Raw genomic sequence first — 20,883 nt, 5'->3', positions numbered from 1 at the left:
TGCATTAAGAACTTCACTCCCCAACATGCACCATGGGCTTAAGGCATGATGACACGCCCATGGAGGGAAATGCAGGAAATAAAAGTTGACAAATGAATAATGAAGGTTTCATTTGCATGTTTTCCCTGCCCAGGAAGAAGGGGCCAGCGAGCCCAGAAACGCGTTGGCAATACTAACCTGAAACTGATGAAAACTCGGCAGGCTGCACTAAAACAGAGCTGGATGGCCGGAAATGGTTGTGTGCTCTCCCGAGCCCCAGGGCATTTGCATAAACACATTCACACGGCGCCTGGCCGTGGGGAGAGGCACCACTGCGAGCTGATGAATACTTTAATCAACAGAAAGCGGGCTGCAGTCTGAACTCTTCGCGACTGGAACAGCACCTTTTCCTAAAGTGCTGATGGAGCCTGCCTGCTGACATCGGTAAACTCACTTAGAGTATGAACAAATGTATAGAATCTAATGGGACAGAACAAATGAACTTTCCTAAATATAAAGAAAAAATGTTTTTTACCTGCATTAAGAACTTCACTCCCCAACATGCACCATGGGCTTAAGGCATGATGACACGCCCATGGAGGGAAATGCAGGAAATAAAAGTTGACAAATGAATAATGAAGGTTTCATTTGCATGTTTTCCCTGCCCAGGAAGAAGGGGCCAGCGAGCCCAGAAACGCGTTGGCAATACTAACCTGAAACTGATGAAAACTCGGCAGGCTGCACTAAAACAGAGCTGGATGGCCGGAAATGGTTGTGTGCTCTCCCGAGCCCCAGGGCATTTGCATAAACACATTCACACGGCGCCTGGCCGTGGGGAGAGGCACCACTGCGAGCTGATGAATACTTTAATCAACAGAAAGCGGGCTGCAGTCTGAACTCTTCGCGACTGGAACAGCACCTTTTCCTAAAGTGCTGATGGAGCCTGCCTGCTGACATCGGTAAACTCACTTAGAGTATGAACAAATGTATAGAATCTAATGGGACAGAACAAATGAACTTTCCTAAATATAAAGAAAAAATGTTTTTTACCTGCATTAAGAACTTCACTCCCCAACATGCACCATGGGCTTAAGGCATGATGACACGCCCATGGAGGGAAATGCAGGAAATAAAAGTTGACAAATGAATAATGAAGGTTTCATTTGCATGTTTTCCCTGCCCAGGAAGAAGGGGCCAGCGAGCCCAGAAACGCGTTGGCAATACTAACCTGAAACTGATGAAAACTCGGCAGGCTGCACTAAAACAGAGCTGGATGGCCGGAAATGGTTGTGTGCTCTCCCGAGCCCCAGGGCATTTGCATAAATATATATATATATATACATGCGAAAAGAACTCCACAGCCACTTCCATCACACGGACCGGCTAAGCAGGAGACGGACCACAGGATCTGGTGAAGATGTTTTGTTTCTTGTTCTCAGGTAAAAACAGAAACGACGCGTTTCGGGCTCATGAGCCCTTGTTCACATGCCAAGGAAAGATGTGCGGTTTCAAATTTCTTTCCCCACTGTGCAGGAATCAGACTGGCTTCCTATGTGAAGCCCCACAGACCTGGATTCGTTTGATCAGGCGGTGCATCTCCCACGGCCGAGGCCGTTGTGTAACATATTCTTCAAAGTTGCCCCAGAGCATAGAGATGCCACTCCAACAGCAGGGTGTTCTCCGAACCTTTTATTTGAAAAAAACAGCACACCTTTGGCTCATTCATTTATGTTGCCCTGACGCGTTTCGATGATCATTCATCTTAATCATAGGGCGGGGCTCTCCGAGACAAAACGTGGCAGCCCGATTCCAGCACAGTGGGGAAAGAAATTTGAAACCGCACATCTTTCCTCAAATCCCACTGGAGGGCTGGAAACAGCATAAAGAGACGTGCTTTTAACATTGGGGTGATTTGAAATATCGGGCAATGACGTGGAGCCTGCTGAGGTTCAAATTGGGAACTACAACCCCCAGCATGCTTTTCACTGGAGAGGGCATGCTTAGGGAAAAAGTAAGGTTGTGGTGCATTATCCACTTTTTATCTCGGGAGCCCCGCCCCATGATTAAGATGAATGATCATCTTAACGCGTTAGGGCAACGTAAATGAACGAGCCAAAGGTGTGCTGGTTTTTTTTTTAAATAAAAGATTCGGAGAACACCCTGCTGTTGGAGTGGCGTCTCTATGCTCTGGGGCAACTTTGGAGAATATATATATATATATATATATATACATATATTCAACACTAATCGTCCTGTCGCAGAGGGAGCGCTTAGCTGGTCGGTGCTGGAGTCGGAGCCAGGACAGGGCTCCGTGTTTGCATTCCTCACAATGAAATATTCCAGCACTCCGTTAGTCATAAAGTTTTGATTTATTCAGTGCAAATGTACAAGCCTACGCGTTTCGAACCTTCTGGTTCCTTTTCACGGCGGCATAAACAATTGTCCTACTTCACTTTCAATATTTAAGTGATTGTAGTTACTTAGTGCATTGTGGGACATATAGTTAGTTGTGGAAAAGTTCCAACTAACATTTTTAATTATAATGAAATTTACACTAGGTTCAGTGTTAAAACAATTAAAGCATATACATATTTAGCTTTTGAATCACAGTTATGGCTGAGTGCCTTAATTATTGTTAGAGTCCCAAAATTAGCACATTTTGGCAACCTGACAGTGTTCACATTCTGCAACATGGATAAGCATGTTCCAATTTACAGGGAAGAGTTGGTGGTTTTTAACATTCCCTTGTGCAAAATTCTTTTGTTTCTAGGGCTGAGTGCCCTTGCCACTGCCAATAAATGGTTGCCATTGGACTAAACTTACATCAGATAACAAACAAAAAAGTGTATACAAGTAATCAAATAAATGAAAAGAAGGTACAGTTCAGCGAACTGTCAACCTCTTTGCACAGGAATGTCTCTTAGTAGTGAGCAAGTTCAGATCACAACCAAGTGTGAGAATACCCGACTACATTAAATAATTGGCAACCATCAGTTATTCATTATGGAAGAGCGCGCAGCAAAAAGAGCAACTGCGGCAGAAAGTCTGTTTGAAAAAGGAAAGGACAGACCAGATCGTAGGGAAGAAGCAAGGAAAGAACAACAATCAACCGTGACCTCTGGAAAACAGTTGTTTGCGCAATTAGAAAAATTGATGCGCAAAGAAATCTCCAGATCATGGGAAATAATTACCCTGGAAAAATACATCGAACACAAGATGGTCCCGAGAGGTTTGAGAATTTTCACGCTTCCCAATCACCCTGATACTAAACCGGAGATGCTAGAAGAATGGGGCATCAATAACATGGGATGCTCGCGCAATATGATGTTGATCATTATAAAATACGCAAGAAAAGATGTGGAAGAGTTTCATGACAAGATCAGGGATACTGAAAACCAAATTACAGCCCTTAAGGAAGATGAAGGCACCCTTAAGAAACTACGCAGTGACATGGAAAAAAATCTGGACAAACATGAGGAAGAGGTAAAACTGAGAAAACAAAGGAAATTCCGAAGGGACGAGGATGACTATGAATTCGGCACCATCCTGACATTTGCGAAGAAATATGACATCCTTAAACAACATTGGAAACCATCTGCAGACCCTAAAACCTCTGGAAGTGAGCCAGAATCCGAGGTCAGCAATGGGGAACAACGAACAAACAAAAACATGAGGAGGTTCACTTTTTTAGAGGAACTGACCCTGTCATATCAGGAACAACAGGCACCGAAAGGCAAATCAAGAAACAGAAGTTATCAAACATCCAGACCAATGGGGAGAGGTGCCTATCAATCAAGAGGACAAAACGCAAAACAAGGAGAGGACGAAACAAAAACAAGCGGGTACAACCTGCGCAATCGCAAACAATCCAAAAAATGAAGTACAAACAATCTTGCGATAAAACACCACCAAATTTAATTATAAACCTGTCCAACTATACACCAAATCAAGCAGAGACAAACCTTCTGAACAAAGGCTTATCGTTTTGTCCTGAGTCACATCAAGACATTGTGGACACCAAAATCGACCTTTATAAATATATAAGGAAGTTAAAACTCAGAAAACATTTCACCAAGCATCCTCAACCAAGAACAGAATTGGCTCAACAAGAGGTCCCACATACAGATGAAGCAAATGGCGAATATAATATCAGTGAAATTCCATGTTTACGTACTGCATATGAATTAGCCCATGACGCCACATCATCCCAAATCACGGACACACAATTACTCACAGAAATGGACGTCACAACTAATAAGAGAAGAATCACCGGGCTCAAAAACAAATCTAAATTTTGCCCAATCATGAATCCAGGCAACAAGATTGACATATTCTATGAATTGGTATTAGGCGAATTGGATAAAATGAAACCAATCTCACCAGAAGGTAGAGAAAATCTTAGCAAACAGGAACGTCTGGCCATACTAACCTTGAAAAACAATCCAACTATAGAGATAAAACCAGCCGACAAGGGCGGTAATATAGTAATTATGGAAAAAACAGATTATATCGAAGAAGCCATGCGCCAGCTGAAAGATCTCAAGAACTACGAATGCCTATCCAAGGACCCTACACTGAACTACAAAATAGAACTGGGCAATAAATTGAATGAATGGAAGGAAAATGGACTTATCTCTGAGGAAGAAAGGAAATTCTTGATGGTGGAACATCCAATCACGCCCACCATATACTTCCTCCCCAAGGTTCATAAGACTTTGACAAAACCTCCTGGAAGACCCATAATCTCCAGTTGTGGCAGCCTGTATGAGCATGTGTCCATTTTCGTTGACCACTTTTTGGCTCCGATAGTCCGCACCTTGAGTTCCTATATCAGAGACACTGGGGACTTCATGCGTATTTTGATGAATACTGAATGGCAGCCCAATTACTTACTAGTGACAATAGACATCATCTCGCTAAACACGTCAATAGAGCACGAGATAGGCGTGAAAGCAATACAGTACTTCTTACAACAATGCCCAGTAAAAGAACGAGAACATTCCAAGATGTTGATCGAAATGATCAGACTATGCCTTTACAACAATGTGTTCCTTTTTAATAAAAAGGTATACAGGCAGAAATGTGGGACAGCTATGGGAGTTTCTTTCTCTCCAAGCTATGCTAACCTCATGATGGGGTGGTGGGAGAGGAGCATAGCTTGGAGAGAAGAAAACGACCATTATATGGCACAAGTAACGTTATGGTTACGCTTCATCGATGATCTCTTCCTATTATGGAAGGGAACAAGGACTGAATTTCAAAACTTCTTTGACGAACTCAATAACAATACTGTAGGTCTGAAGTTTACACATACCATCAGTAATAAGGAAGTGGTATTCCTGGACACAAAAGTCTATGTCAACAACAACCAAATCCAAACAACAACTCACAGGAAGGAAACGGCAACAAACAGCCTACTGCACGGACGCAGCTTCCATCCTCGAAAATTGAAACAAAGCATTCCCTATGAAGAACTGCTAAGAATGCGAAGAAATTGTTCGGAGGACACAGAAATGGAAAAAAACTTCGAAGAGACTACAGTGAGATTCACACAAAGAGGATACAAATACCAAGACATCAAAAAAGGAGAAGAAAAAGCCAGAAATAAAACAAGAGCTGAAACCCTACTGCCCTTGCAGGAAAAATCAAACAAACAGGATAAGGACAATGACAAAGAACCGCCAAGGATGGTCGTCACGTATAGCAAAGAGAGCTATAAGATACAGACAATACTAAAAAAATATTGGCATCTAATTCAGAAAGATCCTGATATAGGTAAAAACATAGGAGAGAGACCTCTAATAACCTACAGAAGAGCATTGAATCTTTCGGACCATCTGGTGCATAGTCATTTTGAAAACATCAAAAAAACGAACAATTGGCTGACAGACAAAAATAAAGGCTTTGTAAGATGTAAAACCTGTAAGGCTTGCAAAATAGGAAAGAATGCCAAGACCGTGACAGATCCAGCGGGCAAAACATTCACAATACGGGAACATATAACCTGTGAAACCAGTTTTGTGATATATATGCTCCAGTGCTACTGCGGAAAAAGATACATAGGCAGTACAACATGCCTCCTAAAAAAGCGTATCCTAGAGCACATCCGTGCGATACAAAATGGGGACTTGACATATGCAATGGCCAAACACATATTAAATCATACCAACAAGTCATGGCAAGATGTGCAATTTTTTGGTCTAGCAGCGATTCCACAACATGAACGTGGCGGAAACAGAAAACTAAAACTACGCAGATTGGAATCAAAATTAATTATGCGGTTCAAGACCAAGATCCCCACAGGCTTGAACGAGGATGAGGAGCTTTATTTCCACTTGTAAAAACATTCTGACATTTCCTATATACAGCAAACGACCAAGTACTATTATGAACTTGCTCACTACTAAGAGACATTCCTGTGCAAAGAGGTTGACAGTTCGCTGAACTGTACCTTCTTTTCATTTATTTGATTACTTGTATACACTTTTTTGTTTGTTATCTGATGTAAGTTTAGTCCAATGGCAACCATTTATTGGCAGTGGCAAGGGCACTCAGCCCTAGAAACAAAAAAATTTTGCACAAGGGAATGTTAAAAACCACCAACTCTTCCCTGTAAATTGGAACATGCTTATACATGTTGCAGAATGTGAACACTGCCAGGTTGCCAAAATGTGCTAATTTTGGGACTCTAACAATAATTAAGGCACTCAGCTATAACTGTGATTCAAAAGTTAAATATGTATATGCTTTAATTGTTTTAACACTGAACCTAGTGTAAATTTCATTATAATTAAAAATGTTAGTTGGAACTTTTCCACAACTAACTACATGTCCCACAATGCACTAAGTAACTACAATCACTTAAATATTGAAAGTGAAGTAGGACAATTGTTTATGCCGCCGTGAAAAGGAACCAGAAGGTTCGAAATGCATAGGCTTGTACATTTGCACTGAATAAATCAAAACTTTATGACTAACGGAGTGCTGGAATATTTCATTGTGAGGAATATATATATATATATATATATATATATATATATATATATATATATATATATATATATATATATATATATATATATATATATAGACACACACACTACCTACTGGTGGTCGCCAGTCGGTAGTTATAGTTAGGACCTTGTTTCTATTCAAAAAAGTTTTTTCTGTTGCCAATATCTTTGGCGCTGTTTGACAAATGATCGCAAAATTTTCAAAACTAATCTTTCACTCCGGTCATCTCCTTTCTTGAAAGTTTTGGGGTGATTCGTCATGCGGAGACCGAGAACAAAGGGGGTCCGAAAACGCGTTTTCCCCATGTTAATTTCCATAGGAACTACAGCCCAAACTGCTGAACGGAGTTACACCAAATATGGCAAAAAGGTAGCTCTTGGTTCAAAAGCGACCTTCTTTTAAAATGGTGTAAATCCATTTGGTAGTTTCTGAGAAATTCAAAAAATAAAAATATCAATATATGAGAGCCAAGGAGGATTTGCAACTCCTCTCAAGTTCAGCAGAACAGAGTCACAAGAAAACAATTTAAAAAAAGATTAAAAACAAGAAAAGGGGGCAGGATAGAAACACTCTGGCCCCAGGCCTGCTCAGGGGGTCCCACAAGGGCCAAAAGAAGCATTAAAAAAAAAAAGAAATCGCCTGAATTTGTGCTGGGTGCTCAAATCCAGTAAAAAAAAAAGAAGCACGTGCTCCAGCGCTTCATTTCCTATAAACCCCGGGTGAGCCAGGTCCTGGGGGCATGACCTAATTATGTACTGGGGGCCTGCGGGCCCCCGCAGCCCCCAGGACCGCCACCTCCCCAGGGCTTAGATCATTATATGCGATGGCGGCCCGGGGCTTTTTAAAAAAAATATGTGGGGGGGCTCCTGCCCCCCACGCTACCCCGGGGCATTGTTATTTTAGGGCGGGGAGGCCTCATGGGCCCCCCAAGCCCTGAAGACCACCACCTCCATGGGGGATGGGGTCCCCGGGCCCAAATTGGCCTCAGGAGGGGGGCCATGTAGAGCCCCTCCCAAATAAAAAATAAAAGGCTGGGTTTGATCCGGGGGTGGGGTCCCCAGGACTAAAAGTGGCCCAGGGAAGGGGGGCCACTTGGACCCCTCCCATAAAATAAAAAACTGAATCAAAACCAGCAACTTGATGGAGCCCCCCCTTCTCCCTGCACAACTCTGCAAAAGCACCTCCTGGCACGCTTTGCATTGGGGGATTAAGTCCCAGTTGCTAGTGAGGGTACTTGGGCACCAACTAGGCCACCACGAACCTCCAGAAAGCCCTACACAGTGGGATTGCTGAAAGGTGATAGGAGGCCATGCCCCTTTTTACACCACTCTGCAAACGCGCCTCTTGGCGCACTGCTGGTAGAGTGATGAGGTCCCCTTGTGTCCTGAGGACCTCAGGACTCAAGCGGACTTCATCCCCTGAGCAGCAGTGCGCCAGGTGGCATGTTTGCAGAGTGGTGTGAAAAGGGGGCGTGGCTCAGACTACTCTCAGCAATCCAGCTGTGTGGGGCTTACTGGAGGTAGCAGGAGGGCTAGTTGGCCTCCACGGACCCTCAGGAGGCAAGGAGACTTCACCCCCCAACCAAGAGTGCGCCAGGAGGTGAGTTTGCAGAGTGGTGGAAAAGGGGGCGTGGCCTGTGTCCACCTTTCAGCAATCCCACTGTTTGGGGCTTACTGGAGGTAACAGGTAGGCTAGTTGGCCCCTAAGGTCCCCCAGCAGGGAAGTGGACTTTAATCCCCATACAAGAGCACGCCAGGGAGTATGTTTGCAGAGTGGGGTAGTTGGCCACCAAGGTTGTCCTTGGGGGCCAACTACCTCTCCGGTTACCTCCACTAAGTCCCACACAGTGGGATTGCTAGGAGGTCTTTGGAGGTCGTGCCCCCCCTTTCTCCGCCACTCTGCAAACATGCCTCCTGGCGCAGTACTGGTTGGAGGATGAACTCTCCTGAGGGAATTTGGGGGCCAAGAAGCCCTCCTGGTACCTCCTGTAAGTCCTACGCAGCAGGATTCCTGATTGTTGTTTGGAGGCCCAGCCCCCTTTCTCCACCACTCTGCAAAAACGACTACCAGTTAAAGAAGCATTTTTAATGTAATAGGTCTCGCATTTGCAAGAGTTAGAGCTATTGGTGTTGTAAATCTAAAAGTTTTTTCCTAATGTTTTTGGGAGTGGATGTACTTTGTGTGTAGTGGAATTATGTGGTATGTTGTTCAGTGAAATTATGTGGATGGAAAGTATGTGGTATTTAGTGTATTGGAATTATGTAGAGTGGGACTGTGTGTTATGGAGAGTAATTATGTGGTATGGTAGTCTGTGCTGTGGAATGGTAACCTCAGGTTTTGTCTTCCTCATTTCCATAGAAGCTAAATTATGAACTCAATGAGACCGAAAAGAAGGAATCCCTGAGGAGCACTTCTGGACCTAGCCAGAGGTATAAGCAGGGCCACTGGAATGATGCGACTGTTTGGCTGCACCGACTTTTGCACAATTATACATTTTCCACATTAGTCACATAGTCCATCATCCGCTGCCTAATCTGAAGATTTGAACAAAAAAAGCCTTCTTTCTAGCTCAAACATTACCAAAAATGCAGAGACAATTGTTACAGCGTTGTGGAAGGCCCTTTGCAAACCTAGAATGGTCACCTGTTACTTATTGCTAAATGTGGATGTTAAATTGGTACTAATGGTGTGCAAACCACTCTTGCTTCTTTCTGCACCTCTCTTGCCACTTTCTGCATTACAGTTGCTTCTTTCTGCAACTTTCTATTTCTGCACTTTGTTTGCCTCTTTCTGCTCATCTCTTCCACTTTCTGTACCTCTCTTGCCTCTTTTTGCACATCTCTTGCCTCTTTCTGCACCTTACTTGCTTCTTACTGTACCCCTCTTGCCTCTTTCTGCACCTCTGTTCCCTCTTTTCTGCACCTCTCCTGCCTGTTTATGCACCTCTCTTGCCTCTTTCTACACTTATTTTGCCTCTTTCTGCATCGCTGTTGTTTCTTTCTTCAGTTCTCTTGCCTCTTTCTGCATCCCTCTTACCTCTTTCTGCACCTCTGTTGCTTCTTTCTGCCCCTCTTTCTGCCCCTCTGTTGCTTCTTTCTGTACCCCTCTTGCCTCTTTCTGCAACCCTCGCCCCTCTTTCTGCACCTCTCTTGCCTCAGTCTGCTCACCTGTTCCCTCTTTCTGCATCCCTTTTGCCTGTTTCTGCAACTCTCTTGCCTCTTTCTGAAGTTCTCTTGCCTCCTTCTGCATCTCACTTGCCTCTGTCTGTACCTCTTGTGCATCTTTCAACACTTCTCTTGCCTCTTTCTGCACCTTTCTTGCCTCTTTCTGCTCCTCTCTTGCCTCTTTCTACACCTCTGTTGCTTCCTTATTCACTTCTCTTGTCTCTTTCTGCACCCTTCGTGCCTCTTTCAGCACCTCAGTTGCTTCTTTCTGCAGTTCTCTTCCTTCGTTCTGCACCTCTCGTGCCTCTTTCTTCACCCCTGTTGCCTCTTTGTGCACCTCTCCAAACCCTTTCTGTACCCCTCTTGCCTCTTTCTGCACCTCTGTTGGTTCTTTCTGTACCCCTCTCGCCTCTTTCTGTACCTCTGTTGGTTCTTTCCGCACTGCTCTTGCTTCTTTCTGCACCTCTGTTCCAAATGTCTGATCCCTCTTGCCTTTTTCTGCACCCCTCTTCCCTCTTTCTGTACCTCTCTTGCCTCAGTCTGCCCATCTGTTCTCTCTTTCTGCACTTCTGTTGCCTCCTTCTGCACCTCAATGGCCTCTTTCTGCACCTCTGTTGGTTCTTTCTGCACTGCTCCTGCTTCATTCTGCACCTCTGTTCCAAATGTCTGCATCCCTCTTGCCTTTTTCTGCACCCCTCTTCCCTCTTTCTGTACCTCTCTTGCCTCAGTCTGCCCATCTGTTCTCTCTTTCTGCACTTCTGTTGCCTCCTTCTGCACCTCAATTGCCTCTTTTTGCACCTCTGTTGGTTCTTTGGCACTGCTCTTGCTTCTTTCTGCACCTCTATTCCAAATGTCTGCATCCCTCTTGCCTTTTTCTGTAACCCTCCTCCCTCTTTCTGTACCTCTCTTGCCTCAGTCTGCCCATCTGTTCTCTCTTTCTGTACTTTTCTTGCCTCCTTCTGCACCTCACTTGCCTCTTTTTGCACCTCTGTTGGTTCTTTTGCATTACTCTTGCGTCTTTCTGCACCTCTCTTGCAAATTTCTGCACTCCTCCTGCCTTTTTCTGCATCCTTCTTACCTGTTTCTGTACCTCTCTTGCCTCTGTCTGTACCTCTGTCCCTCTTTCTGAACCTCTTTTGCCTGTTTCTGTAACACTCTTGCCTCTTTGTGCAGTTCTCTTGCCTCCTTCTGCACCTCTGTTGCTTCTTTCTGCCCTTCTCCTGCCTCTTTCTGCACCCCTGTTTCTTCATTCTGCACGTCCAATGCTTCTTTCTGACCTGTCTTGCTTTTTTCTGTACCCCTATTGTCTCTTTCTGCACTTGCCTTCCCTCTTTCTGCACCTCTCTTGCCTCTTTCTGCATCTTACTTGCCTCTTTCTGCACCCCTGTTCCCTATTTGTGCAACTCTCTTGCCTCTTTCGACAACTCTGTTTCCTCTTTCGGCACCACTCTTGCCTCTTTCTATACCTCTATTGCTTTTTTCTACACTTCTCTTGCCTCTTTCTGTACCTTTCATGCCTCTTTTAGCAGCTCTGTTCCTTCTTTCTGCACTTCTTTTCCTTTTTACTGAACCCCTCGTGCCTCTTTCTGCACCCTTCTTCCCTTTTCCTGCAAGTCTCGTGGTTCTTTCGGCACTGCTCTAGCCCCTTTCTGCACCCCTCTTACCTCCTTCTGTACTTTTTTCTTACTGCACTGCTCTTGCCTCTTAGCAAATTTCTGTATGTATCCCTCTTGCCTCTTTCTGCACCTCTCTTGCCTCCTTCTGTACCTCTGTTCTTTCTTTCTGCACTACTCTTGTTTCTTTCGGCACCTCTCTTGCCTGTTTCTGCAACTCTCTTGACTCTTGCCGCCTTCTGCACTTGCTTCTTTCTGCACTTTCATGCTTCTTTCTGCACCACTCTTGCCTCTTTTTGCACCTCTGCTGCTTCTTTCTGCACTTCTCTTGCCTCATTCTGCACCCCTCTTGCAGCTTTCTGCACCTCTTTTGGTTATTTCTGCACTGCCCTGGCTTCTTTCTGCACCTCTGTTGTTTCTTTCTGTAATTATCTTGCTTCTTTCTACACCTCTCTTGCTTCTTTCTGTACCCCACTTGCCTCTTTCTGCATTTGTCTTCCCTCTTTGTTCACCTATCTTTCTGTACCTCTCTTGCCTCTGTTTGCACCCCCTCTAGCCTCTTTCCACACCTCTTTTGCTTGTTTCTGTTCTTCTTTTGCCTCTTTCTGTACCCCTCTTGCCTCCTTCTGCACCTCTGTTGTTTCTTACTGCACTGCTCTTGCTTCTTTCTGCACCTCTCTTGCAAATTTCTGCACCCCTCTCGCTTCTTTCGGCACCCCTCTTCTTTCTTTCTGCATTCCTGTTCCCTCTTTCTGCACCTCTTCTGCCTGTTTCTGCACCTCTGCTGCCACTTTTTGAACTTCTCTTGCCTCTCTCTGTACTTCTTGTGCCTCTTTCTGCACCCCTCTTCCCTCTATCTGCACCTCTGATGCTTCTTTCTGGACTTGTCTTGCTTTTTCTGCACCTCTCTTGGTTTTTTCTGCACCTCTCTTACATCTTTCTACACCCTCCTTACCTCTTTCTGTACCTCTCTTGCCTCTTTCTACATCTCTCTGGCCTCTTTCTGCACACAGAGGGCTACTTTTAAACTGACCTCAACCTTAGCAGTGCAGAAAAGGGCTGCTGCCCTAATATATGCTAGGGACTTAGAGGTAGTTTTAATCCACCTTCCCTACACTAGGACCCTACAGGGAAGGTCATGCCAATCACAGGGGTAACGTAGGTGTTTTCATTGTATTCTAAGAGTCTTTCAGCATAGCACTGGCTCCGGGCCGGATTAGGCAGAGCCCAGGGTCAGTCAAAGTCACTTACCACCAGTACCAGTCAGCAAAAAGTTCGGGGGTGCCCAGGTCACAGGATGACATTGCAACAAGGCCTCTTTATGCGCCTCTGTTTGTTCTTTCTGCATATCTCTTGCTTCTTTCTGTACTTTCCGGACTTCTGTTGCCTCTTTCTGCATTTCTCTTGTTTATTTCTGTACCTTTCTTCCTCGTTCTGCACATGTCCTACCTCTGTAGGCATAGTTGGAAATTAGCATTTAAAAAACCTTTGAGATTCACTGAAAAAACCATAGGTTTTAGTGACGTTATAGTTAGAAATTAGCATTTAAAAACTCTTTGAAATTCACTGAAAAAAACACAGGTTTCAGAGACGTTATAGTTAGTTTGACATTTCACTCGTGCAAAACCAGAGAAATTCAGCAGTTATAGTTAGTTGAGCTAACTATAACTTGCGCCCCCACAATGCACTGCTGATGAAGTCACATATTATATCACTCAGGGCATGGTCAGTGACATCACTGATGACATCACCGATGATATCACTGATGACATCATCCAGTGACTGAGTATTCCTGAAAAGTTTAAGAATGTTATCAATATATACGCCAAGGTGTATTAGAAGAATTAGTGTCTGTACATACATGTCTGCTTTTTGCCAGCTCTGTAATGAGCAAAATTCTTTTGGTTGCTAAACTGCTGGCCAAATAGAATAACACCTCTGCTATTTAGTCAATGGGCAGGTAAATAGGGAAACTTCCTTGTTATTGGCAGGGGTTTCAGCCAATTAGTGCAGAATTTCTACTATTTAGCAAGTGGGCAGGTAAATAGTGAAATGTTTATGCTATTTGAACAACTGCCGGCCAAACAGTGCAGAATCTCTCCTATTTAGCCAGTGGATGGGTAAATAGTGAGATCTCTTTGCTATTCTTAAGGCTGCAGGCCAAACAGTAAATAGTTTCTACTATTTCGCCAGCAGCTGGGAAAATAGCAGAGGAAATTCACAATTTAACAGGTGGACGGGTAAATAGCTGATGGCTTATTTTATTTAGCCTTTGAGATATATACAGGCAGTCTTCAGGCCAATCATTACATTGCCACTGTTGTTTGATAGAGAATGATTATATCCTAAGACTGCACGATTTGTAATTCTGCAGCTGGGACCATGGTGAAGACGGTCGCAGTAATTGGAGCTGGGGTCAGCGGTCTCACATCTTTAAAGTGTTGTCTGGATGAGGGACTGGAGCCCACCTGCTTTGAGAGAGGTGATGACATTGGAGGGCTCTGGAAATTCATGGTAAGTCACGAGAGTCAGGTATGTTATTTCTCGCCAGGTGATGAATGCCGCACTCAGAAACATTGATATTTCTTCTACTGCTGGCTACATCATTATATAATGTACACAGGAAAAACTGTGCAAAAATGAACAGGTGAGAGGAACATTCCTCACTTAGTAAAAGGTTGGTCACATGCTGTAACCAAGTTACACTGAGTCACTGTTTTTATTAAAACGTATACTACCTTGATGTTCTGTTCAAACTGTTCCTGCTCAATCCCCCTTCTCATCAATGTTCTCTTGAATGACATCTCTCCCCACAGTCTCTGCAGTCTTTGGAGAGTGCAGGATACTGTGGTATAATTAATCATTTTCCTAAACGAGAATGCACTGAGAATTAAACTTTAGTCGTGTTCTGAAAGTAGCAATCTCAAAGTCCTGTAGCATTCTGACGTGGTCATGGTACAAAACACCAGTGTATGGGTCATTGTCTAATAAAATGTTTCATTTTATGTTGTGCATCTCCAGACAGCAACAGCACAGAAGCTGCTGGAGACTTATACAAAAATGTGTTAGAGCTATAGGCTTCATGTGGCAATTTCTCATTTGTGAGATGTGTTATCACTAGTTATTCCACTGTGAGTTTGCAGTTTTCGATCATTATCAGTACTAGAAATGTGCATAAAACCCCCAGGTTTTTTTGGGGTGAGCCAGAGACTTTACCTTTTTCTCAAGAGACTTTGCCCATTTGTTTAGAGACTTCTTCTTTCCCTCCAGAGATACTGTCAGTTTTCCTTCACAATTCTGACTTATTCCTGTGCTAGAATTTCTCCTATGATTTCTGTCATTCATTTGGGATTTAGAATTATTGGGATTCCTGATTATATAGTTGAGCCTTCATGGCAAAGATTTAACTTTTATTCTGTACCGCCTGATTTGTGGGATGTTTATTTAGTTCGTGGAGAAGTTGTGCTATGATTGGTTAGTCAGCCAATGTCACCCTGGAATTAATTAGATGTCACCACAAGACTGAGCTATGATTGGTTGGTTGCTGGCAACAGCACGTTGTTATAGGTTGATCTTTGACAGAGCTGCACTGTGGTTGGTTATTGTTCGCTAGTGTGTTTTATTTTAATTTTGAAATTGTTTTGAGTTTATTTTTGAGAGAGAAAATCATGGAACGTTTGTTAGTAAAGCCTAAAGTTATTGTGGTGCCTAGGGAGGGTCAGAAATTACTTGCAGAGGGAAAGCTGGATACAAAATGATGAAAGCGATTGGGTAATGTATATGTGATTGGATTTCAGAATTGAATAAATATACTGCACAATGATGAAGATTTACAATTTCCATTAGAAGGTAACTAGAAAGCTAGATTTCTTGAGACAAACTGGATGACATGAAATGGATGCCCAGATCTACACAGTTTGGAACTCTTAATAAAGTGAATTGCATGATGATTCAAAATGAGAGAAAGAGGATGAATAACCAGGTGTATAGTTCATTTGAACTCTTGCTTAAGAGAAAATTTAATCAGCAGGAGGAAAGATGGAGGGAGGATATAATGGAATGTGTAAAAAAAGGCATTTCTGCTATAGTTAAAGAGGATGATGAGAAACATACAATGAAAAAAGATGAGAAGCAGACAAATGTTTCTGATGAGGATGATACATTTATAAATGAGCTTTTGAATTTGAGACCTCCTCCATACACAGCAAAAACAACGGGAACTAAAGATATTGGCTCAAGTGTAGACATAGGTGCTTGCGGAGATAGTACTGCTGTGCATGGTCTTGCCGGATTTGTACCAGGTGCACTAGTTGAGAGAGGGATGACAGCACTACCCAATACAAATCAAGAAGTCTGTGAGATCTGGAATACAATTCTGCCACGCCTTTAAGAACAGTGTAGTTGAAGAGGCTCCCAAATAAGTTAATTTTGGAATTTTAAAAATGGAACTTGGTGAAATGTTAAAGGGCAACATTAATTTGAATGGGCTTTTGTCTTATAATTCAGGTCAAATGAGATAGCTGATTACAAAAGCAGCAACATTTGCAAATGAAGCACATGATGAATTAGAAGAATTAGTTGATAAATTAGATGTTGATATCAGTAGAATAAAAATGTGAAACTAAATTATAAAAGGGGGTCACCCTATGATGAGATTAGAGAAATAGGATTAACATCTCTGAGAGCTCACATTCAATATTTGATTGAGAAAATTAGGGCTTATAGGGGTTTAAAGAAATCTCAAAACCAAAGAAAAATCGAACAAAAAGTCAAAAGACATTAAAATGGACAAAAAGTAATCCAAGGGTATGGTGAATGATTCAGAAGGGGTAGGAATGGTTTTGGAGTTTCCTTCAAATGAAGTTCATGGAGGGAATTTGGTCCATATGCCATGGTTATGATCTGATTTGTATGCTTTTACTCATCATTTTCCGAAATTGCGAGGGGAACCAGGAAAGTTGTACAAGGAAGTACACAAATAGACACATATTTCTCAAGTATTATGGACTCATTTGAATTCATTGTTTGAGATTGAGGTTCCCAGTGATTTATGGGCAGTGGAAAGCCAGCACAAGAACCAGTTAGAATAGGTCCAAATAATGCCCTAGCTGCAAGTGTAATAGAAAGATATAAGGCTGTGATTAGAATATTTGAAGAACAAGTTTCAGAAAAGGATATAGATTGGTTAAAAGATTTTGTGAACCTTGCATGAGCTAAGGGAGTCAGTGCATGCTTATTATGATAGACTCATGCAGGAGTTTAAGAAACCCAGCAGAGTCAAAAATCCTAACAAAGATGAGGCTAGTGTATTCTTAGCTGCTTTCCTATCAGGTTTGATGTCAGCAACCACATTTAACAGAGTGAATTGTCTGGCAGTCAGAAAGCATAAACAAGGTCTTGAAGTTGGCAAAATATAGTGGTGATTAATTTGTTGCAAAACAGAAAAAGCTTAAATGAATCTGATGATTGCTCAAACAAAATAAGTTGAAAAAAGGTCCTGAAATTAAATGGGCTCAAATATGATTTATTTTTTTACAGTCTAGTATGAATGGGATAAATCAAATGCAAGGAGTGAGCTTGGGAAATGGAGTGGTGCAACAAAGTGGTGGAAGTGGAACGAGGAATAATGATTGCATGAATGCTGAGATGCTGATAAAGAAAACAGCTTTTCACTTCTGTAGATAACTTGGGCATTGGACGAAGGAATGATGACAGAATACTAACAGTTCAAGGGGAGGATGTCCCACAAATGCACACAAATGGGATGGTTCCTACTGTGCAGAATTTAGAGCAACATGTCCCGAATCAGAAATAAATTTGCACACTGATGCCGTTAGCCCCAGTGCTACAGCAAAACTTGTAAAATAAAATGCCTTACAATGCAGGATATCAACAGAATCTATTGATTCTGAGTGATGAATTAGCAGGGAGCAGTTCACAATGATGGTATCTCAGGGGAGAGGAGGAAGTACAAATCATAGGGATCAGCAATAAACAAATTGTTAACAGGTTACAGCAGGATTTTCCAATTAAAATTCAGACGGAGAACAAACCCCAACTTATTTTGTTTGATTCAAGTCCTGTGATCCTTTTAGGAAGGGACTTGCTTTGCAAAAGGAATTGTGAAATCCATTGTACACCAGATAACGTCGCTATCAAAACTAAGGATGAGGAGTCCATATTTAAAATTAATACGCAAGGTCCAAAAATGATTTGGCCAGCTCTGTTCACAAAGAGTCTCCATGACATCTTCAGGTGCACCCATAATAAATAGTGCTTACATTATTGACTTGTTGAAAGCAATATTGAAATCGAATAAAATTGCCGTATTCTAGTGTGTTGCCCATAAGGCTGGACATTTTTTGTTACTCTTAGCATAAGTTGGGCAGATAAAGTGGCAACACACTGCACATTTCAGAATTTAGTTTAGTTTAGTTTAAGGGAGTTTGTAGAGCGCTTGGTAACGCCTCCCGGCGTGTCCCCGCGCTGTGGAGAGAGAGTGTAGCAGTAGAGAAGATCCAATCACATAGTAAAGAGGCAGGTTTTCAACCTCTTCCTGAACATGATTTCATTACTCTCCATCCTGATATCCAGAGGCAGGAGGTTCCATTGCTTAGCAGCTAAGGTGCGGAATGATCTGCCTCCCATTCTAGCTTTTTTGGGGCAGGTAGTTCTGAGCAGACCCACTCCTTTGGATCTAAGAGATCTGTTAGGTTCATACACAGAAGCCAAATCTGACATATATGCCGGTGCTCTGTGATGAATTATCTTATGGCACCAGAGCATAGCTTTAAAGACAATCCTCTTACTGATCGGTAGCCAGTGGAGGGCTGCTAGAGAGGGGCGTGAAGGAGCTCGGCGGGGAAGCCTTAACACCAGGCGGGCTGCCGAATTCTGCAGAACCTGTCGTTTTTTTATGTTTTTCGCTGATGTCCCCATGAGCAGCACATTACCGTAATCAATACGGGACGTTATCAGTGGTTGCGTCATGGTACGCCTGGAGTTGATGGGTAACAGGTCGAGGGTGCGGTTGAGAGTTTTCATCACCCCAAAACATTTGCCTACAGTTTTCTTGATGTGGCTATCAAAGGACAGTTTATTGTGGATGTATGATGTAACAACGCGGACTTTTACTCCGCATACTGTTACAACGCAGTTTTTACAACGCGGGTCATGTAACAACGCAGGTATTTACAACGCATTTTTTTACAACGCAGGTACCTTTACAACGCGGACCATTACAACGTAAGTATTGGTAAGTATATATTAAGTAGAATAATATAATAGTAACTTAATTTTAAAAGTATAATTTAATGTAATTTTAAATAATTTAATTTCCGTAAATTAATTTTAATGTAAATAAATGTTACTTTATTTTTACCCTGTACCCCTGTACCCCAAAAACTCAAAACTGACCCACAACCCCAAAAATAATGCAAAGTAATTTAATTTAATTTATTTGCTAATAAATAATTTAAATTATAATTAAATTTAATTTATTTTTACCCTTTACCCCAAAACCCAAAACTGACCCTGAACCCTAAAAATACCCCTTTACCCTAAAACCCAAAACTGACCCTGAACCCTAAAAATACCCCTTTACCCTAAAACCCAAAACTGACCCTGAACCCTAAAAATACCCCTTTACCCCAAAACCCAAAACTGACCCTGAACCCTAAAAATACCCCTTTACCCTAAAACCCAAAACTGACCCTGAACCCTAAAAATACCCCTTTACCCTAAAACCCAAAAACTGACCCTGAACCCTAAAAATACCCCTTTACCCTAAAACCCAAAACTGACCCTGAACCCTAAAAATACCCCTTTACCCTAAAACCCAAAAACTGACCCTGAACCCTAAAAATACCCCTTTACCCTAAAACCCAAAACTGACCCTGAACCCTAAAAATACCCCTTTACCCTAAAACCCAAAACTGACCCTGAACCCTAAAAATACCCCTTTACCCTAAAACCCAAAACTGACCCTGAACCCTAAAAATACCCCTTTACCCTAAAACCCAAAACTGACCCTGAACCCTAAAAATACCCCTTTACCCTAAAACCCAAAACTGACCCTGAACCCTAAAAATACCCCTTTACCCTAAAACCCAAAAACTGACCCTGAACCCTAAAAATACCCCTTTACCCTAAAACCCAAAACTGACCCTGAACCCTAAAAATACCCCTTTACCCTAAAACCCAAAACTGACCCTGAACCCTAAAAATACCCCTTAACCCTAAAACCCAAAACTGACCCTAACCCCTAAAAATACCCCTTAACCCAAAACATATAACATTTAAAATATAACCATATACTTACCAATACTTACGTTGTAATGGTATGCGTTGTAAGGGTACCTGCGTTGTAAAAAAATGCGTTTTAAAAACATGAGTTGTAACAGTATCCGCGTTGTAATGGATGCGTTGTAAAAGTAGTGCGTTGTAAAAAATGCGTTGAAACAGGTGCACACCGTTTATTGTCCACCCATACACCCAGATTCTTCGCTTCTCGTGTGGGCGAGGGCAGAGGACCCAGGCAACTGGGCCACCACTCTGTCGTCCATTTGACCTCATTGCCTCCAATAATGAGGACCTCTGTTTTTGTCCCATTAAGTTTCAAACAGTGCTCATTCATCCACATGGCCAGTTTGGACATGCAGGCATTGAAGTTATCAGCTTCCTTAGAAGGGGCTTGGGTCAGAGATATAAGAAGTTGCGTGTCGTCGGCGTAGGAGACAAGCTCCACGCCGAACGACTGCACCACCTCTGCCAGTGGGGCCATGTAGAGATTGAACAGGGTGGGACTCAGGGCAGAGCCCTGAGGAACCCCCTGTTCAAGCATCACCCTGTCGGAGAGGAAAGTCCCTCTTTGAACTTGGAAGCTCCTGTTAATCAAGAAAGATTTCAGCCACCCCAGTGCCTTGTTGGTAACTCCCGCTTTGTTTAGACACTGTAGCAGGATGGAGTGTGCTACAGTGTCGAAAGCGGCACTGAGATCAAGCATGATGAGGGCCATTGTCTTTCCCTCATCTGCTCCCTCACGTAAGGTTTCAGTGGCCCTCAGGAGAGCTGTCTCCGTAGAGAAACCAGATCTAAAACCCGACTAAGATTTA

General features: G+C 42.7%; 1 protein-coding gene across 2 annotated transcripts in view; it reads left to right on the top strand.

The window, feature by feature from the left end:
• Positions 1-20,883, top strand: part of LOC147747822 (dimethylaniline monooxygenase [N-oxide-forming] 2-like) — a 386,278-nt gene that overhangs the window by 132,112 nt on the left and 233,283 nt on the right. For both annotated transcript variants that reach the window (XM_086956244.1, XM_086956251.1), the window contains exon 2: positions 14,145-14,284. In XM_086956244.1, coding sequence (XP_086812370.1) covers positions 14,153-14,284 — 132 coding nt within the window. In that variant the 5' untranslated portion in view covers positions 14,145-14,152. The remainder of the gene's footprint in view (positions 1-14,144; positions 14,285-20,883) is intronic.

Source organism: Lissotriton vulgaris, chromosome 1_1 (assembly GCF_964263255.1).
Source record: "Lissotriton vulgaris chromosome 1_1, aLisVul1.2, whole genome shotgun sequence".
Lineage (NCBI taxonomy): Eukaryota > Metazoa > Chordata > Amphibia > Caudata > Salamandridae > Lissotriton > Lissotriton vulgaris.
Note: the sequence above shows the minus strand (reverse complement) of the source record. Positions and strands in the feature narration are given on the sequence as shown.